The 14,913-nt window shown below is 46.9% G+C and overlaps 2 protein-coding genes across 2 annotated transcripts; one reads left to right on the top strand and one right to left on the bottom strand.

Annotated features, from left to right (window-relative positions):
• Positions 1 to 3,683: 3,683 nt before the first annotated feature.
• atpaf2 (ATP synthase mitochondrial F1 complex assembly factor 2) lies at positions 3,684 to 6,814 on the bottom strand. The gene is made up of 8 exons (XM_084455839.1): positions 6,581 to 6,814; positions 6,339 to 6,383; positions 6,013 to 6,161; positions 5,809 to 5,906; positions 5,522 to 5,602; positions 5,205 to 5,317; positions 4,719 to 4,834; positions 3,684 to 4,281 (listed from the first exon to the last, which is right to left on the bottom strand). The coding sequence occupies exons 1-8, from the start codon at positions 6,717 to 6,719 to the stop codon at positions 4,144 to 4,146; spliced, it is 879 nt and encodes a 292-aa protein (XP_084311965.1). The 5' UTR covers positions 6,720 to 6,814; the 3' UTR covers positions 3,684 to 4,143.
• Positions 6,815 to 7,059: 245 nt separating this feature from the next.
• LOC311323626 (glucose-induced degradation protein 4 homolog) lies at positions 7,060 to 9,182 on the top strand. Its single transcript, XM_084455903.1, has 6 exons — positions 7,060 to 7,400; positions 7,737 to 7,796; positions 8,025 to 8,132; positions 8,311 to 8,412; positions 8,573 to 8,703; positions 9,056 to 9,182. Exons 1-6 carry the CDS (start codon positions 7,212 to 7,214, stop codon positions 9,117 to 9,119), a joined length of 654 nt encoding a protein of 217 aa, XP_084312029.1. The 5' UTR covers positions 7,060 to 7,211; the 3' UTR covers positions 9,120 to 9,182.
• Positions 9,183 to 14,913: the final 5,731 nt, after the last annotated feature.

Here is a 14,913-nt window from a genome sequence, read left to right as displayed (position 1 = left end):
GAAGGCAGGGGAAGCCACGCCCACGGGGACATCTCATTGGATAAATCATCTTTCCTGGGAACGCGATTGGAAATGTGTAAGTTGTCATGTTGATGCTGTCCATATTGTAAGTTGTCATGTTGATGCTGTCCATATTGTAAGTTGTCATGTTGATGCTGTCCATATTGTAAGTTGTCATGTTGATGCTGTCCATATTGTAAGTTGTCATGTTGATGCTGTCCATATTGTAAGTTGTCATGTTGATGCTGTCCATATTGTAAGTTGTCATGTTGATGCTGTCATATTGTAAGTTGTCATGTTGATGCTGTCATATTGTAAGTTGTCATGTTGATGCTGTCATATTGTAAGTTGTCATGTTGATGCTGTCCATATTGTAAGTTGTCATGTTGATGCTGTCCATATTGTAAGTTGTCATGTTGATGCTGTCCATATTGTAAGTTGTCATGTTGATGCTGTCCATATTGTAAGTTGTCATGTTGATGCTGTCCATATTGTAAGTTGTCATGTTGATGCTGTCCATATTGTAAGTTGTCATGTTGATGCTGTCCATATTGTAAGTTGTCATGTTGATGCTGTCATATTGTAAGTTGTCATGTTGATGCTGTCCATATTGTAAGTTGTCATGTTGATGCTGTCCATATTGTAAATAAATGACATCAAATGCTGCATAAATAAATCTCTTGATAGAACAGAACAGGCAGATCGAACCGATTGTCTCCGCTATTAACAGCTCACACATCCCTCAGGTCGTAACATGAGGATAAGTCTGTAATTGACATGAGAAAACTTATCATACAAGCAGAAAAAACACACACGTTGACATTTTGTAAATATAAACGTAGGGGGCATCAATCAATCAAAGCTTTATTTATATAGCGCATTTCATACCCAGAGGCAACACAATGCGCTTTACAGAGAACAAGGGAGGTGGGCAGACATCCCACCCCTACATATTCCAGAGGGAAGCAAAAAAACAGTAATCACCCGGGGGCCAGATAAGTGAGCTGTAAAAATTCTTCCCTGACCCCTCTCAACGAGGCGATCGAGCAAGCTCCTGGAGTATGTTTGTCTACCGGCTAAGAACATTTATAGAGCAATAAATAACATTAAATTACATTTTCAGAGTAAGAGAGGCTAATAACATCATAGGAGAGACATGGCAAACATTGGTGTATGTCTGTGTGTGCATAAATGTGCCTGGGCCCAGATAGAGGCAGGGGTTGGGGTAGGGTGGGGGGTAGGAAAAGGATACGGACCCGGGTTAGGGTGAGGGGAAGGGGATCTGAGCCCAGGACTGGTGTATGTCAGTGTGTGTGTGAGTGTGCCTGGGTCCAGGTAGAGGCAGGGGTCTGGGGTAGGGTTGGGGTAGGAAGAGGATACGGACCCGGGTTAGGGTGAGGGGAAGGGGGTACTGGGCCCAGGCCTAAAGCCGGAAGTGGACTGTTGTATGTCTGTGTGTGCGTGTGTGTGTGTGTTAACTAATTTGTTACGACATCTGCAGCAGACACAGGGGTATCTATCGGTCTCAGGGTGGTCTGCTGGTGACAGTGGGGCATCCACTGGACCTGGTTAGAAGATAGGAGGGAGAGAGAGAGGCACTAGGGAGAGGGGAGGCAGAGCAGGGTTAGTAGCACACAGAGCCATATATAGAGCAGTACATTACATCAAACTACATTTTTAGAGCAAGAAAGGATAAGAGCATCATGGGAGAGGTGTGGCAAACCCTGATGTGTGTCTGTGTGTGTGTGCGTGCCTGGGCCCAGATAGAGGCAAGGGTTGGGGTAGGGTGGGGGGTAGGAAAAGGATACGGACCCGGGTTAGGGTGAGGGGGAGGGGATCTGAGCCCAGGACTGGTGTATGTCTGTATGTGTGTGAGCGTGAGTGTAGGTGTGCCTGGGTCCAGTTAGAGGCAGGGGTCGGGGGTAGGGTTGGGGGTGGGAAAAGGATACGGACCCGGGGTAGGGTGGTGGGAAAGGGAACTGGGCCCAGGTCCAGGCCTAAGCTGGGTGTGGACTGGTGTGTGTCTGTGTGTACGTGTGTGTTAACTAAGTACTACAACATCCACAACTGACACGGGGGTATCTATTGTCTGCGGGCGACAGTGGGGCATCTACTGGACCAATGTATAGAGAGGATTCACAGGTAGGTTTGAGGCTGCCTTTCTGTGTCTCAAGTTCCTAGCTAGTGATTGTAGGCTAGGTCGAAAAGGTACGTCTTGAGGTCTCGCTTGAAGACCTCCGTTGTTTCGGCCCTTCTTAGGCACTCCGGTAGGGTGTTCCAGAGGTTGGGGGCATAGAAACTAAAAGCTGCCTCTCCGTGTTTCTTGGTCCTGGCTTTTGGAACTGTTAAGAGTTCAGTACCTGAGGATCTGAGTGGTCTGTTGGGCATGTACTTAACAAGCATGTTAGAAATATATTCTGGTGAGTGATTGTGGAGAGATTTATAGACTAGTAGTAGTATTTTAAAGTCTATTCTAGAGTTGACTGGTAACCAGTGTAGTGATTTTAAGGCTGGTGTGATGTGTGCCCTTCGTCTAGTCTTAGTGAGGACTCGTGCTGCAGCATTCTGTATCATTTGTAGCTTAGAGATTGCTTTCTTTGGTAGGCCTGATAGTAGAGCATTGCAGTAGTCCAGCCTGCTTGTGATGAAAGCATGCATTAATCTTTCGGTGTCAGCCTGAGAGAGAAAGGGTTGCACCTTGGCAATGTTCCTTAGGTGGTAGAAAGATGTCTTTGTAATATTCTTTATGTGGTTTTCGAAATTAAGATCTGAGTCAAGTATGACACCTAGGTTTTTAGCCTGGCAATTGGTGTCAATTTCCAGAGTTTTTAAGTGTGCAGCTAGTTTCTCTCTTTCAGCTTTTTCTCCAATGATCAGTACTTCTGTTTTGTCCTGGTTTAGTTGGAGGAAATTATGTGACATCCATACATTTATATCTGTAGTACACTTGACAAGGCAGTCAACCAAGCTGTAGTTACTGGGTGTTACAGAAATATAGAGTTGGGTATCATCTGCGTAGCTATGGTAGCTAATGTTGTGCCTCCTGATGACACTGCCAAGGGGCAGCATGTACAGGCTGAAGAGTAGAGGTCCTAGGATCGATCCTTGGGGCACCCCACAGGTCATTGGGATCTTTCCTGAGCTATAATCACCGAGGGCGACGAAGAAATCCCGACCGGTTAGATAGGTCCTAAGCCAATTTAGGACTGGACCAGAGAGGCCAACCCACTTTTCCAGTCTTTCGATGAGGATTGCATGATCTATAGTATCAAAGGCTGCACTCAGGTCCAGGAGGACGAGAACAGAAAGCTCTTTGGAGTCAGCATTAATTCTGAGGTCATTTACAACTTTGACTAATGCCGTCTCTGTGCTATGGTGGGCGCGAAAGCCGGACTGGAAAAGGTCAAGGGTACAACTTGTAGCTAAGAAATCATTAATCTGTTTGAAAACTATTTTTTCCAGAATTTTACTCAAAAAGGGAAGGTTGGAGATTGGTCTAAAATTGCTAAAAACTGAAGTGTCTAAGTTGTTTTTCTTCAGTACGGCATGTCCATATATATTTAAGTTTCACAACAGGTCTAAGAGTAGCATGCTCTATCAAACAGGTCACACACTTCAATAAGTTCATCTCATTTAGTTGTGTTTAATTTCCATTGTAGCAACACAAAAACACAATTCGCTCTGTACAAGTTCAGTTAGCCCATACTGGGTCGGTAGGAGACACACAGGCTGCGATGCAGATAGGGAAGGAACTGACCTTCCATTCCACCAGGGTGGAACAAGTACAGTTTACAACAGTCACAGATGAACAGAAACTGTCAAGGAGATGAGTCAACCCTTATTGCAAGGGCAGTGTAACTTGATTGACATGTCTGTTTTACTGAAGAGAAATAACACTGATGTTTTATAAGCTACAGATCAATTACTAGACTCAGCTGCCACAGACCAGGAGAGGAAAAAAAGTTTAATTTTCTTTCCAAGGAACAAAACATAAGATAAAGTCAAGTACCCAGAAGCAGGATTGGGTCTACTTCCCAGTATGGAGCCAGAGCTCTCTCTGTCCCGTGTATGTGTTTGTGTTTGTGTGTGTGTGTGTGTGTGTGTGTGTGTGTGTGACTCTGGAAATGCTCAGAGGCTTCCTCCTCAGTCCTGGAGGAGTTTGCGTTTGACGGTTGAGCTCTCGGAGGACAGGTGGACAAACAGAGACCCTGCAGCTGTCCTTGCCCTCAGCTCGTACAAGTCATAGTCATGGGCCCACTCCACACTCCCCCAGTGCCCAATCTGAGAGGGATACAAAGAGAGAACGCACAGGGTAAGAGATAAGGAACAAAAAAGAGGCACGAGTAAGAGGAAACAAACGGACAGTGAACAACAAGCTAAATGCTGAGGAACAAGATAGCATAATTCCGTCTTTGCTGTGCTTACATTACAGTCATTTAGCTGACACTTTTATCCAAAGCGACTTACAATAATTGCATTTAACGCAGGAAAGCCAATGTACTACTACTTGCCAGAACTCACAAGTGCATCTTTCTAAAACAAGTGACTAAGAGCATAATCTAGTGCTGAAGGCAAAGTGCAAGAATAGCAATCTAAATACAATAGGTGCTTAAGAGTGGTTACTAGTTAGCAAGATGAGGCTAACTTCTAACCATCGGTAACATGACATGCTTAGGTGGTTAGATGGCCAGACGGGGGGTCGTGACGTGATGTCCTACCTGGTATTCCTCCTCTAGTCGTGACAGCAGCACAGCCTGCTCCACCGTGAGGTGTCTGTCAATCAGCCCGAAGGCTAGGACCACCGACTTCAGCTGGGTGATCACGTACTCCAGCCCTGCAGAGGAAACAGTTAGAGGGGGACACAAATTATAACAGGACATGGGGCGGCTGTAGCTCAGTTGGTAGAGCGGGTCGTTCAGTGATCGAAGGGTCAGTGGTTCGAATCCCAGCTCCGACTGTCCACATGTCGAAGTGTCCTTGAGCAAGACACCTAACCCCAAATTGCTCCCAATGAGCAGGTTAGCACCTTGCATGGCAGCTACCGCCATTGGTGTGTGAATGTGTGTGTGAATGGGTGAATGAGAGGCCATTGTAAAGCGCTTTGAGTGCCGCTAAGGTGGAAAAGCGCTATATAAGTGCAGTCCATTTACAATTTACCATGTTATCTGGTCAAAATGTACCAGAGGACTACTCTGCTGTCTCACCCGTCAGGGACCAGAAGTTGTAGGAGCGTAGATGCTTGTGGAAAGTGTCCTTAGTGGCTTCTGGGATCTCGGGTCCAAGTATGTGGGTGGAGGAGCCGATGACGACATCGTATCTGCAGAGGGGAAAAATGGGAAAGCAGTTAATTTCAAAAGGTAGCCACACACAGAAGACATAGAAAATGCATAGTGCCATCTCAACTCTGACCAAGACAATAATGTTTCCATTAAGTTGCAAGCTGCAATTATTGTAACTCGCTTTGGATAAAAGTGTCTGATAAATGACTAATGTGAATACAGTAATTATAAGTAAAACAAACCTGTCTTGTATCCAGTTCAACACAGGGTCCCACTCATTCTTCTGAAGCTCCACCAGGCCTGGAGGATCATCTACTCTGTAACTGCAGGGGGACATCATCATATTCCTCCTCCTCCTCATCATCATCATCAATACAACCATCATCATCAGACAGGGCGACCTTTAAGATTATGCATTCCTCTATCTGAGCTGTGGACACCTCAAACAGGTTTAAGGATGGTAGACTACAATGTCTTTAGATTCAGATCATGTCTTCACAGGTGCACAGGCTCATATGAGCACCCATACCAGATGGTGTCCGTTTCCAGGAACTTGAGGGCAGCTGTGATCATTTGGTCCCCGTCACGCTCTGTGGGGTTATCCAGAGCAGTGTTGCATAGGGTGGTCTACCAAGAGGGAGGGGACAACAGCATTAACCAATTATATGTATACACACACAACATGACAGAACCAAACAACAAATTGCATGCTCTGTAACTCAGGGGGCCATACCATATGCATGGTGTAGAACTTGAGCGTGTCCCTCTGAGCATCCCACTCTGTTGCCACGGCGATGGCAAGGGCTTCATTTGGGACGGTGAAGAGCTTCCCTCCCGGTGTCTTCAGTTTCCTCCGGTCCAAGTTGATCTCATACAGGCCACCTGTACGGACAGACACAGAACTTTCCATATGTTCCTATTCCATGAACACATTCTTCTCATTCTCAGCCTTCAAAGTTCTGGTCTAACAGGTCAATCAATCAATCAATCAAAGCTTTATTTATATAGCACATTTCATACCCAGAGGCAACACAATGCGCTTCAGGTCAATGTTCTTACCCTCTCCTTGGGATATGCTGACATCCTCATAGAATCTCTTTCTGTCTTTTGATGGGAGAAATACAGGAGTCAGCACCACGACTTTATACAAGTGTGCAGCATCCATGCTTATTGAATAGGTACTGTGCAGACCACTCATTGTCACTAGCTATAATCGGTGTTTTAGTGGTAGATTTGGCTTTGACTTTATGATAATTGGATAAAAGGAGCAAACATCAACATGATGAGATACAGTCCTTTACCTGTTAAAGCTGAAGAGCTGTATGTTTTACTGTCCACTGAGAGAGTAGGTGGGAAAGCGTAGCCTGCTTTTGGGCACGTAGTGCGTGATGACGATGCACGTCCTAGTCGACTTTGTAACCTTACAAGATTTCTGAACATTTTTGCAACGACTACCTACTGATCGTAAGAAGAAGCCCGTTATTCAACACCCTTTAGCATCCCTTAGGATTCCCAAACACAACCATGCGTGTGACCTTCCGTGTCTGACACACGGCATATTTTGACATACTTGAAGGAATCGTGGGATGTGTAGTTTTATAAGCGCTATTGAGACATCTGGAATACAGCAGTGTTGCAGCTGAAAAAACTACAACCACGACGCTCCCAGAAAGCCGTTCGAAAAATAAGCCAATAGACAGCAGGTTCTTAGACCAGGGACAGCTCTCGACCAATAAGACAAGCGGATGCTGCTGCCTTATGGCGCCGCGTCGAAGTCCACTTACTTTCTGGGAGGTTGTGAAAACTGGACTATTAGACCATTTTGAGGGATTTTAATGTAGGTGAGCCGCCTCATCCGTGCTCTCCGCGATCTCGACCTCTCGCCCGGACGGGTTGACCACGGTCGGTGTCAGCTCTCGCGATACCAGCACCATGCCTGTCCCTGCCAGACACCCCAGCAACACCCCCGCGGCCTTCTCATCCTCGGCCTCGCTTAGCCCGCCTCCCCCGATCAACACCCTGCAGCCCGGCGTCGTCACCTCGCTCCTCTACAGCGGCTCCAGGTTCCGGGGGCACCAGAAGAGCAAGGGGAACTCGTACGACGTGGAGGTGGTTCTGCAGGTGAGGTTTATAAGGGAATGTCACTATTTAATTCGCCTGTCAACTGAAATTCAACTGATTTTCCGTTTGCTGAGCTGTCAAAACGGCTTGTTTGATTGACAGCGCATTGGAAAATCACTGACAGCTGCTAGTATATCACTGCCTCGAGTGGTTGCTTTACATATGAGCCCCACCTCGAACAGAAGGATTAAAGTTAGACTTTTGATAGCTTTCGTGCAAGTACTAAGTGAATACATGGACTGATAGAACCACTGATGTTTCGCATGTTGGTTGCAACCTGTTTATCACTCGCGTATATGAACCCAGTCATGATGTTCTGGTTCTGCTTCCTGTCAGCATGTCACCACGGAGGACTCCTATCTGTGTGGGTACCTGAAGATCAAGGGGTTGACGGAGGTGAGACAGCTCCTCTGAAAGACGCAGACAGTACAGTATACTGACATGGTGGTTCAGATTCCCATGTGATAGGCTACCAATGTGGGTTAATAGTGTGTGTGTGTGTGTTCCTCTCTCTCTCTCTCTCTCTCCCTCTTATCTATCCCTCCCCCCTCCCCCCCCTCTCTCTCTCTCTCTCTGTCTCTGGTCTCTGTCTCTGGTCTCTGTCTCTATCTCATCCTCCTGTAGGAATACCCTACCCTGACAACGTTCTTCGCCGGTGAGATCATCAGCAGGAAACGCCCGTTCCTGACCAGGAAGTGGGATGCGGATGAAGACGTGGATCGTAAGCACTGGGTGAGCGAGTGAGAGAGAGGAAGGGGGGTCCTCCTAGCAAACAGCACAACGGCTGGTATATAAAACCCTAAAAACATCACCCTCATCATGACCATGACCCAAGTTCCTCCCCTTAGGCCTACTTCCTCCCCTGAGACCTAGTCGTCTGTTTCTGAATCATATCCTCGTTTGACTCCAGGGCAAGTTCCAGGCCTTCTACCAGTATGCAAAGACCTTCAACTCTGATGACTTTGACTACGAGGAACTGAAGAACTCTGACTACATCTTCATGAGGTGGAAGGTACAGTAATATTATACCTGACCAGGTTGAGCAAATGCATCCCCCCCCCCTCCCCCCCCGTACCTACAGAGAGCCTGTATCAACCTACGATACAGCTGCTTTCTGATACCGTGTCCTACTGTTGACTCTGTAACGGAGTGGTGTGCCCCGCCCCCCGCAGGAGCAGTTCCTGGTTCCAGACCACACCATCAAAGACATCAGCGGAGCATCGTTCGCCGGCTTCTACTACATCTGCTTCCAGAAGTCCACCGCCACCATCGAGGGCTACTACTACCACCGCAGCTCTGAATGGTACTACTACTGCTACTAATATAGTACTACTACTGTTACTACTACTATTAATGCTACTATACTACCACCGCAGCTCTGAATGGTACTACTACTGCTACTAATATAGTACTACTACTGTTACTACTACTATTAATGCTACTATACTACCACCGCAGCTCTGAATGGTACTACTACTGCTACTAATATAGTACTACTACTGTTACTACTACTATTAATGCTCCTATACTACCACCGCAGCTCTGAATGGTACTACTACTTCTACTGTTACTACTTCTACTACTACTACTACCGTTCCTGTGTCCTCTTTCTCCACACTCTGAACTAACTCCATGTCTCTGATCCCCATCCGCAGGTACCAGTCTCTGAATCTGACCCACGTCCCGGAACACAGCGCCGCCATCTATGAGTTCCGGTGACCCTGGCAACCAGGCTCTGTTGGCACACAAGGACTATTAAGGCAGAGCAGAGGCCTTCAGACGCTGCTAGGGGGAGGAGGAGGAGGAGGAGGAGGAGGAGGAGGAAGAAGAAGAAGAAGAAGAAGAAGAAGAAGAAGAGTACTACTTGGGAGTATGGGCGGTTAATTGAATCTGTATTATGAAGATGACCAGTCAGGGATTGACCGAGGAAGAGGGAGGTGGAATGCTGGACGGGTCGATCGGTGGATGGATAAATGACAGAAGATGGAAGGAGGACTGTTGTTTTTATTGGAGGAAGCAGGGATGGATGGATGGATGGAGAGAAGGAGAGGACTTCTCTGCTCCTTGGCTGGAGGTGACAGCCATCTCAGCCTGGGACGAGGACGTCAGCGCTGGAATGCCCCTTCATTGCCTTCTGTTTTTTTTTTAACGTTTGGTTTTAATGCTCCTTACTCCTCTGGCTGTCGTGCTGCTGCTGTCCGGTCTGTCTGCCAGGACACTAAATAAAAGCTAAGCTGGGGACGGGGTCTTACTGGTGAGAAGGGGGGGGGGGGTTGATTTTGATTTCATGACAAGGATTCCTCTTATCTATAAGGAGTCTGCTCTGGAAGGATGGATGGATCTCCATCAGAGCTAAAGCTGAACAATGTGTGTGTGGGGAGGGGGGTTTCTTTAAAGTCTGAAGTGAACCTGGGTCCTTTGGAGAGCTGGGATGACTTCACGGCTAGATGGCAACAGTGTTTTTGATTCTCTGATAGGCCAAGTTGGATTGCCTGTAAACATTCTTTTTTCTTTCTTTTTTTTAACCTCTTTTAAATAGACCCTGACACATTGGAAGACTCTGTGTGTGGGGGGATTTTTGCTCTGTGTCAGACTGTGTGATGTTTATGAGTGATTGTTGTGGGTCTTGTATTGTTGTCATTTGCGCACAAGCAAATCAAAGGGCGCACACATTTTGTAATCAGCCCAGGTGGGTAGGGCTCTCACCTTTCGGCCAATGGAAAAAGAAAAGCGGAAATCTCCGCCTACCTGGTGAATCCGATGAGGCAAACCAAGTACATTCATGTGTCACTCAGCCTCTGGCGCGCACACAGCCCCAAGTACATCGAACAAATGCTCTTTCCTTCTCTGTTCAGAAGAGTCCTCCCCCTGTCGTCTCTAACTATGCAACATGACGGACGTAGCTCTCTTCAACTATCAACCTCGACTTCCCAGAGACAAGATCTATTCTATAATCATAGTATTATAAATGTCTATCCTTGGTAAAAGGAAATATTTTTGTCTAAATGCCTTTGGACGCACCCCCCCCCCCCCCCCCACTCCTTTCCATGTGACGGTGCCATCTGTCTCAAGCTTTCAGAGATGTATTATGACCTGAGCGTGTGTGTGTGTGTGATGCAGGACTGTGGAGTGGAGTAAATCATATCAGAACACCATTGATTGTATGTGTTTTTCGTTTAACCACTGCTACAGGCTACTGCCCTGACACTTCGAACACAAGCACAATTGCATACCTGCTACAGTTATTATATACAAGCTGTAGGAGGGAGTTCCTCGCACAGTAATAGGGGCGTTCGTGCACATGCCTGTGTAGCCAGCCAGCTCAGTCAATAATTCAATATGGAAATGTTGATGAAAAGTCTGGCTTGCAAGACTTGAGTCATTAGCGCCTTCTGGTGGTCATAGCTGTTAAGTGCATTCTGCAGCTCAAGATTCAATATTTATTTATTTGTCACATGTACAGCCACAGCGAAATGTTGCTGCCGCCTCCAAGATGATGCTCAGTAACAGGTAGGACCCAATACTAATTACAAATTACACAATAATTACCATTTCTATACAGTATAAAATAAGGGTAAGAAAGATAGATATCGGTCTGGATGGATTGTGTAAATAAGTAAATAAATAACACTGGGGGGTGGGTATGGGTGAGTTATGTACACTACATGTTAGTAGTTTTATGCCATACCATGAGATGATTACAATACCATGAGATTATTGAAAGCAGGGGAGCTGAATTAAATTAAATCACATCAGAAGGACATGGTAGCCTACATGTTATTGTTGTGTCCTGTCTTATGGGTGTCTCCCATTGTCTTGTTTTTAATTCGTCGTATTGGTTAATGTGGTCTTGGCTAGACCAGCTCTCATGTATCGGGCAGCGGATTACAGGAGGGCACGAGGGCATCATTCGGTCCAGAACCGTCTGCCGAAAGGAGGGCAGACCAGGCCGGCCGGACGGGGCCGCAGCCGGCACAGAGTTGTGTATCACGAGGATTGACACCAAATACCAGGCTAAAAACCTAGGTGTCATACTTGACTCAGATTTTAATTCCGAAACCCACATCAAGAACCAAAACATATTTTTACCACTTAAGAAACATTGCCAAGGTGCAACCGTTTCCCTCTCAGGCTGACACCGAAAGACTAATGCATGCTTTCATCACAAGCAGGCTGGACTACTGCAATGCTCTATTATCTGGCCTACCAAAGAAAGCAATCTCTAAACTACAAATGATACAGAATGCTGCAGCACAAGTCCTCACTAAGACTAGATGGAGGGCACACATTACACCAGTCTTACAATCACTACACTGGCTACCTGTCAACTCTAGAATAGACTTTAAAATACTTTTATTAGTCTATAAATCTCTCCACAGGCGCGCACCTGAATACATTTCAGACGGGTCAGGTACATGCCCAACAGAGCACTCAGGTGCTCAGGTACTGAACTCCTAACAGTTCCAAAAGCCAGGACCAAGAGACACGGAGAGGCAGCTTTCAGTTTCTATGCCCCCAACCTCTGGAACACTTTGCCAGAGTACCTAAGAAGGGCCGAAACAATTAAAATCTTCAAGCGAGAGATTTTTAGCCCTTTTTGCTCTGAAAATGTAATTTAATGTAATTTATTGCTCTATAAATGTTCTTAGCCGTTAGACAAACATACTGCAGGAGCTTGCTCGTTCGTCTCGTTGAGAGAGGTCAGGGAAGAATTTTTACAGCTCACTTTTCTGGCCCCCTGGGTGAAACTGTTTTTTTTGCTTCCCTCTGGAATATGTAGGGGTGGGACCTATGCCCACCTCCCTTGTTCTCTGTAAAGCGCATTGTATTGCCTCTGTGTATGAAATGTGCTATGCAATAAAGCTTTGATTGACTTGACTGATTATGTCATGTCATTTCAATTCACAGCTATTTCAGTGGCATGACTAGCTTTCGTCCTACCAATCCTGAACAGAAACAAGCTAGCCACGCACATAAGCCAGGCTTGACCTGGCCTGGTTTATTCACCCTGTTGAATCACTCCCCTGTGTGCCAACAAGCCACATAGATTTGCATTGTCTTATCCTAACAGCTGACTCAAAACACCTGACTGACTTTCCTGAGTTTATAGCCACCCCACTGTTCCACCATACAGTGTCCTGTTTCTCCCTCACAAAGAGGCATCAGACACTAGAAGTCAGTACACAACTGTTACCGACACTGTCTGGCAACTGCAGGTTAAATGACATAGTTTTAGTAGAAATGCTGAAGTTCAGGTAGTGTAGAGGCGGTATAAGTGAGCCAAGCAGGGGGCGGTACGGACGGTTCCTCAAACCTTTGCAGGTGACACCATCAGTTTACAATATTGAACTTTTTCACAATATTCAAATTTTCTGAGACACTGGATTTGAGGTTTTCATTAGCCGTAAACCATAATCATCAAAATTTCAAGAAATAAAGGCTTGAAATATTCCACTCTATGCGTAATGAATCCATATAATATATGAGTTTCACTTTCTTAAATGAGTGACAAAAAATATTGAACTTTTTCACGATATTTAAATTTTTTGAGCTGCACCTGTACTGTGGCCTGCCAGTGAGGTAGTCTGTGATGCAGGCCACCGAGTCGTGTGTGTGTGTGTGTGTGTGTGTGTGTGTGTGTGTGGGGGGGGAGGGTGTAGTGTTGAAAGCACCAGAGAAGTCAAAGAACATGACTCTCACTGAACGTCCTGGCCCCTCCAGGTGTGAAGAGGCTCTGTGGAGCAGGTAGATGAGGGCGTCGTCCACGCTGATTGGGTCCTGGTACGCAAACTGCAGGGGGTCCAGGAAGTCACTCACCATGGGCCTCAAGTGCTGCAGAACCAGTCTCTCAAATACCTTCATGACATGTGACGTCAGTCCCACTGGCCTGTAGCTGTTGAGGACGCTGGGACGTGCCTTTTTGGGCACTGGAACGATGCAGGAGTTCTTCCACAGCTGTGGCCCCTTCTTCAGCCTCAGGGAGAGCTTGAATAGGTGTTGGAATATGCCAGCTGAGCTAACTGCCCCGCACAATCCTCGAGCACCCTGGGGCTGATTCCGTCAGTGCCAGAGGCCTTTTTGATTCATAGCCTTTTGAGTTCGCCTGCTTTCTAACCTCACAGGGGTGGGGGTGGGGGCTGTGTCCAACCTGTTACAGAACTGGTTCAGCTCATTGGCCCGTTCTTGACTCCCCCCCCCCCACACTACGCAGCCCTGTCATGCTCTTCATCCCCTCCCACCCTTCCTTGGTGCTGTTCAGTTCAAGCATATCTCCACCCTCTCTCTGAAGCTCTTTCTGGCCCTCCTCCCTCTTCACCTCCTTCTGGACCGACCTGGCCTCCTCTCTGTCCTTCACCATGAAGGCTCTCTTTCTTCTGTTAAGCAGGGCTTTGTTGTCCGTATTAATGCATGGCAGTTACGTAGGCAGGCAGGTAGGTAGGTACAGTACAGTAGGTAGGTAGGTAGGTAGGTAGGTAGGTAGGTAGGTAGGTAGGTAGGTAGGTAGGTAGGTAGGTAGGCAGGCAGGCAGGCAGGCAGGTAGGCAGGCAGGCAGGCAGGCAGGCAGGTAGGTAGGTAGGTAGGTAGGTATAGGTAGGCAGGCAGGCAGGCAGGCAGGCAGGCAGGCAGGCAGGTAGGTAGGTAGTAGTTACTTTATTAATCCCAGAGGGGAAATTGCACTGTTACAACAGCCACATTCAAGGGACATTGTTTGTTTTCTTACTGCTGTGGAATCATGGAACTGAGTGGAAGACAGGCTGGGCTCTCAATTAGGTTGTTGATGCAGATATTGTGAAGTGATAGTAGAAGGAAAGCATCCATGCGTCACTCTCCCATGTGGTCTGAAGCCTGGGGACATGTGCTGTTTTGGCAGCATACCATAGCTATTGTTCATTGTTGAACCTTCCTCATTAATGTTGAAAATTCAGGCTTTTCCTGATCACAGCATCTTTACTCAAGACTGTATTGATGCTCTGTTGTACACAAATAAATGGTTGAGTGTGTGTGTGTGTGTGTGTGTGTGTGTGCACGCGCGTACAGCCAATACCCCAGAAATTACTCTGTCATCCCCCTCATTCCGCAATGTAGAGGCTCATGGCATTTAGACCAGGTGCTGACGTCCAACCTGATAGAGCTGTCCTGACCTTTACTGAGGGGCATATTTGTGTGTGTGTTGTGTGTGTGTGTGTGTGTGTGTGTGTGTGTGTGTGTGTGTGTGTTCGGAGAGTCCTGGCATCCCTTCAGACAAGCCCCGCACACCCCAGCACACCCAGATCCACATGTGGGATAACTCCTCACTTTGAAGAGACACCTGCAGGCCCCCTTCCCTTCAGAGCCCGCTCACCTGTCTTCACAGGGTCCCGACGGAGGAGATTACAGCTGGACGACAGGTGTGAAGCGACTGCACATGCAGCAGGCAGCTCTTTGGAGAGGCAGAGAGCGCCACAGAACAACGCAGCGCTTTAGAACTCAGAGGCACTCAACTAAGCTAATGACATTATTATGTCCCCCAGGC

This window comes from Borostomias antarcticus, assembly GCF_949987555.1.
Source record: "Borostomias antarcticus genome assembly, chromosome: 22".
In the NCBI taxonomy this organism is placed as follows: Eukaryota; Metazoa; Chordata; class Actinopteri; order Stomiiformes; family Stomiidae; genus Borostomias; species Borostomias antarcticus.
Note: the sequence above shows the minus strand (reverse complement) of the source record. Positions and strands in the feature narration are given on the sequence as shown.

Bases quoted from the DNA above. Each gene is read 5' to 3' on its own strand.
- LOC311323626 (XM_084455903.1), top strand. From the start codon at position 7,212: ATGCCTGTCCCTGCCAGACACCCCAGCAACACCCCCGCGGCCTTCTCA. The intron at 7,797-8,024 runs GTGAGACAGCTC...ATCCTCCTGTAG, and splicing joins AGATCAAGGGGTTGACGGAG to GAATACCCTACCCTGACAAC. The intron at 8,704-9,055 runs GTACTACTACTG...CCCCATCCGCAG, and splicing joins TACCACCGCAGCTCTGAATG to GTACCAGTCTCTGAATCTGA.
- atpaf2 (XM_084455839.1), bottom strand. From the start codon at position 6,719: ATGTTCAGAAATCTTGTAAGGTTACAAAGTCGACTAGGACGTGCATCG. The intron at 5,318-5,521 runs GTTTGTTTTACT...TCCCCTCTGCAG, and splicing joins TTGAACTGGATACAAGACAG to ATACGATGTCGTCATCGGCT. The intron at 4,835-5,204 runs GTGAGACAGCAG...TTTCCTCTGCAG, and splicing joins CAACTTCTGGTCCCTGACGG to GGCTGGAGTACGTGATCACC.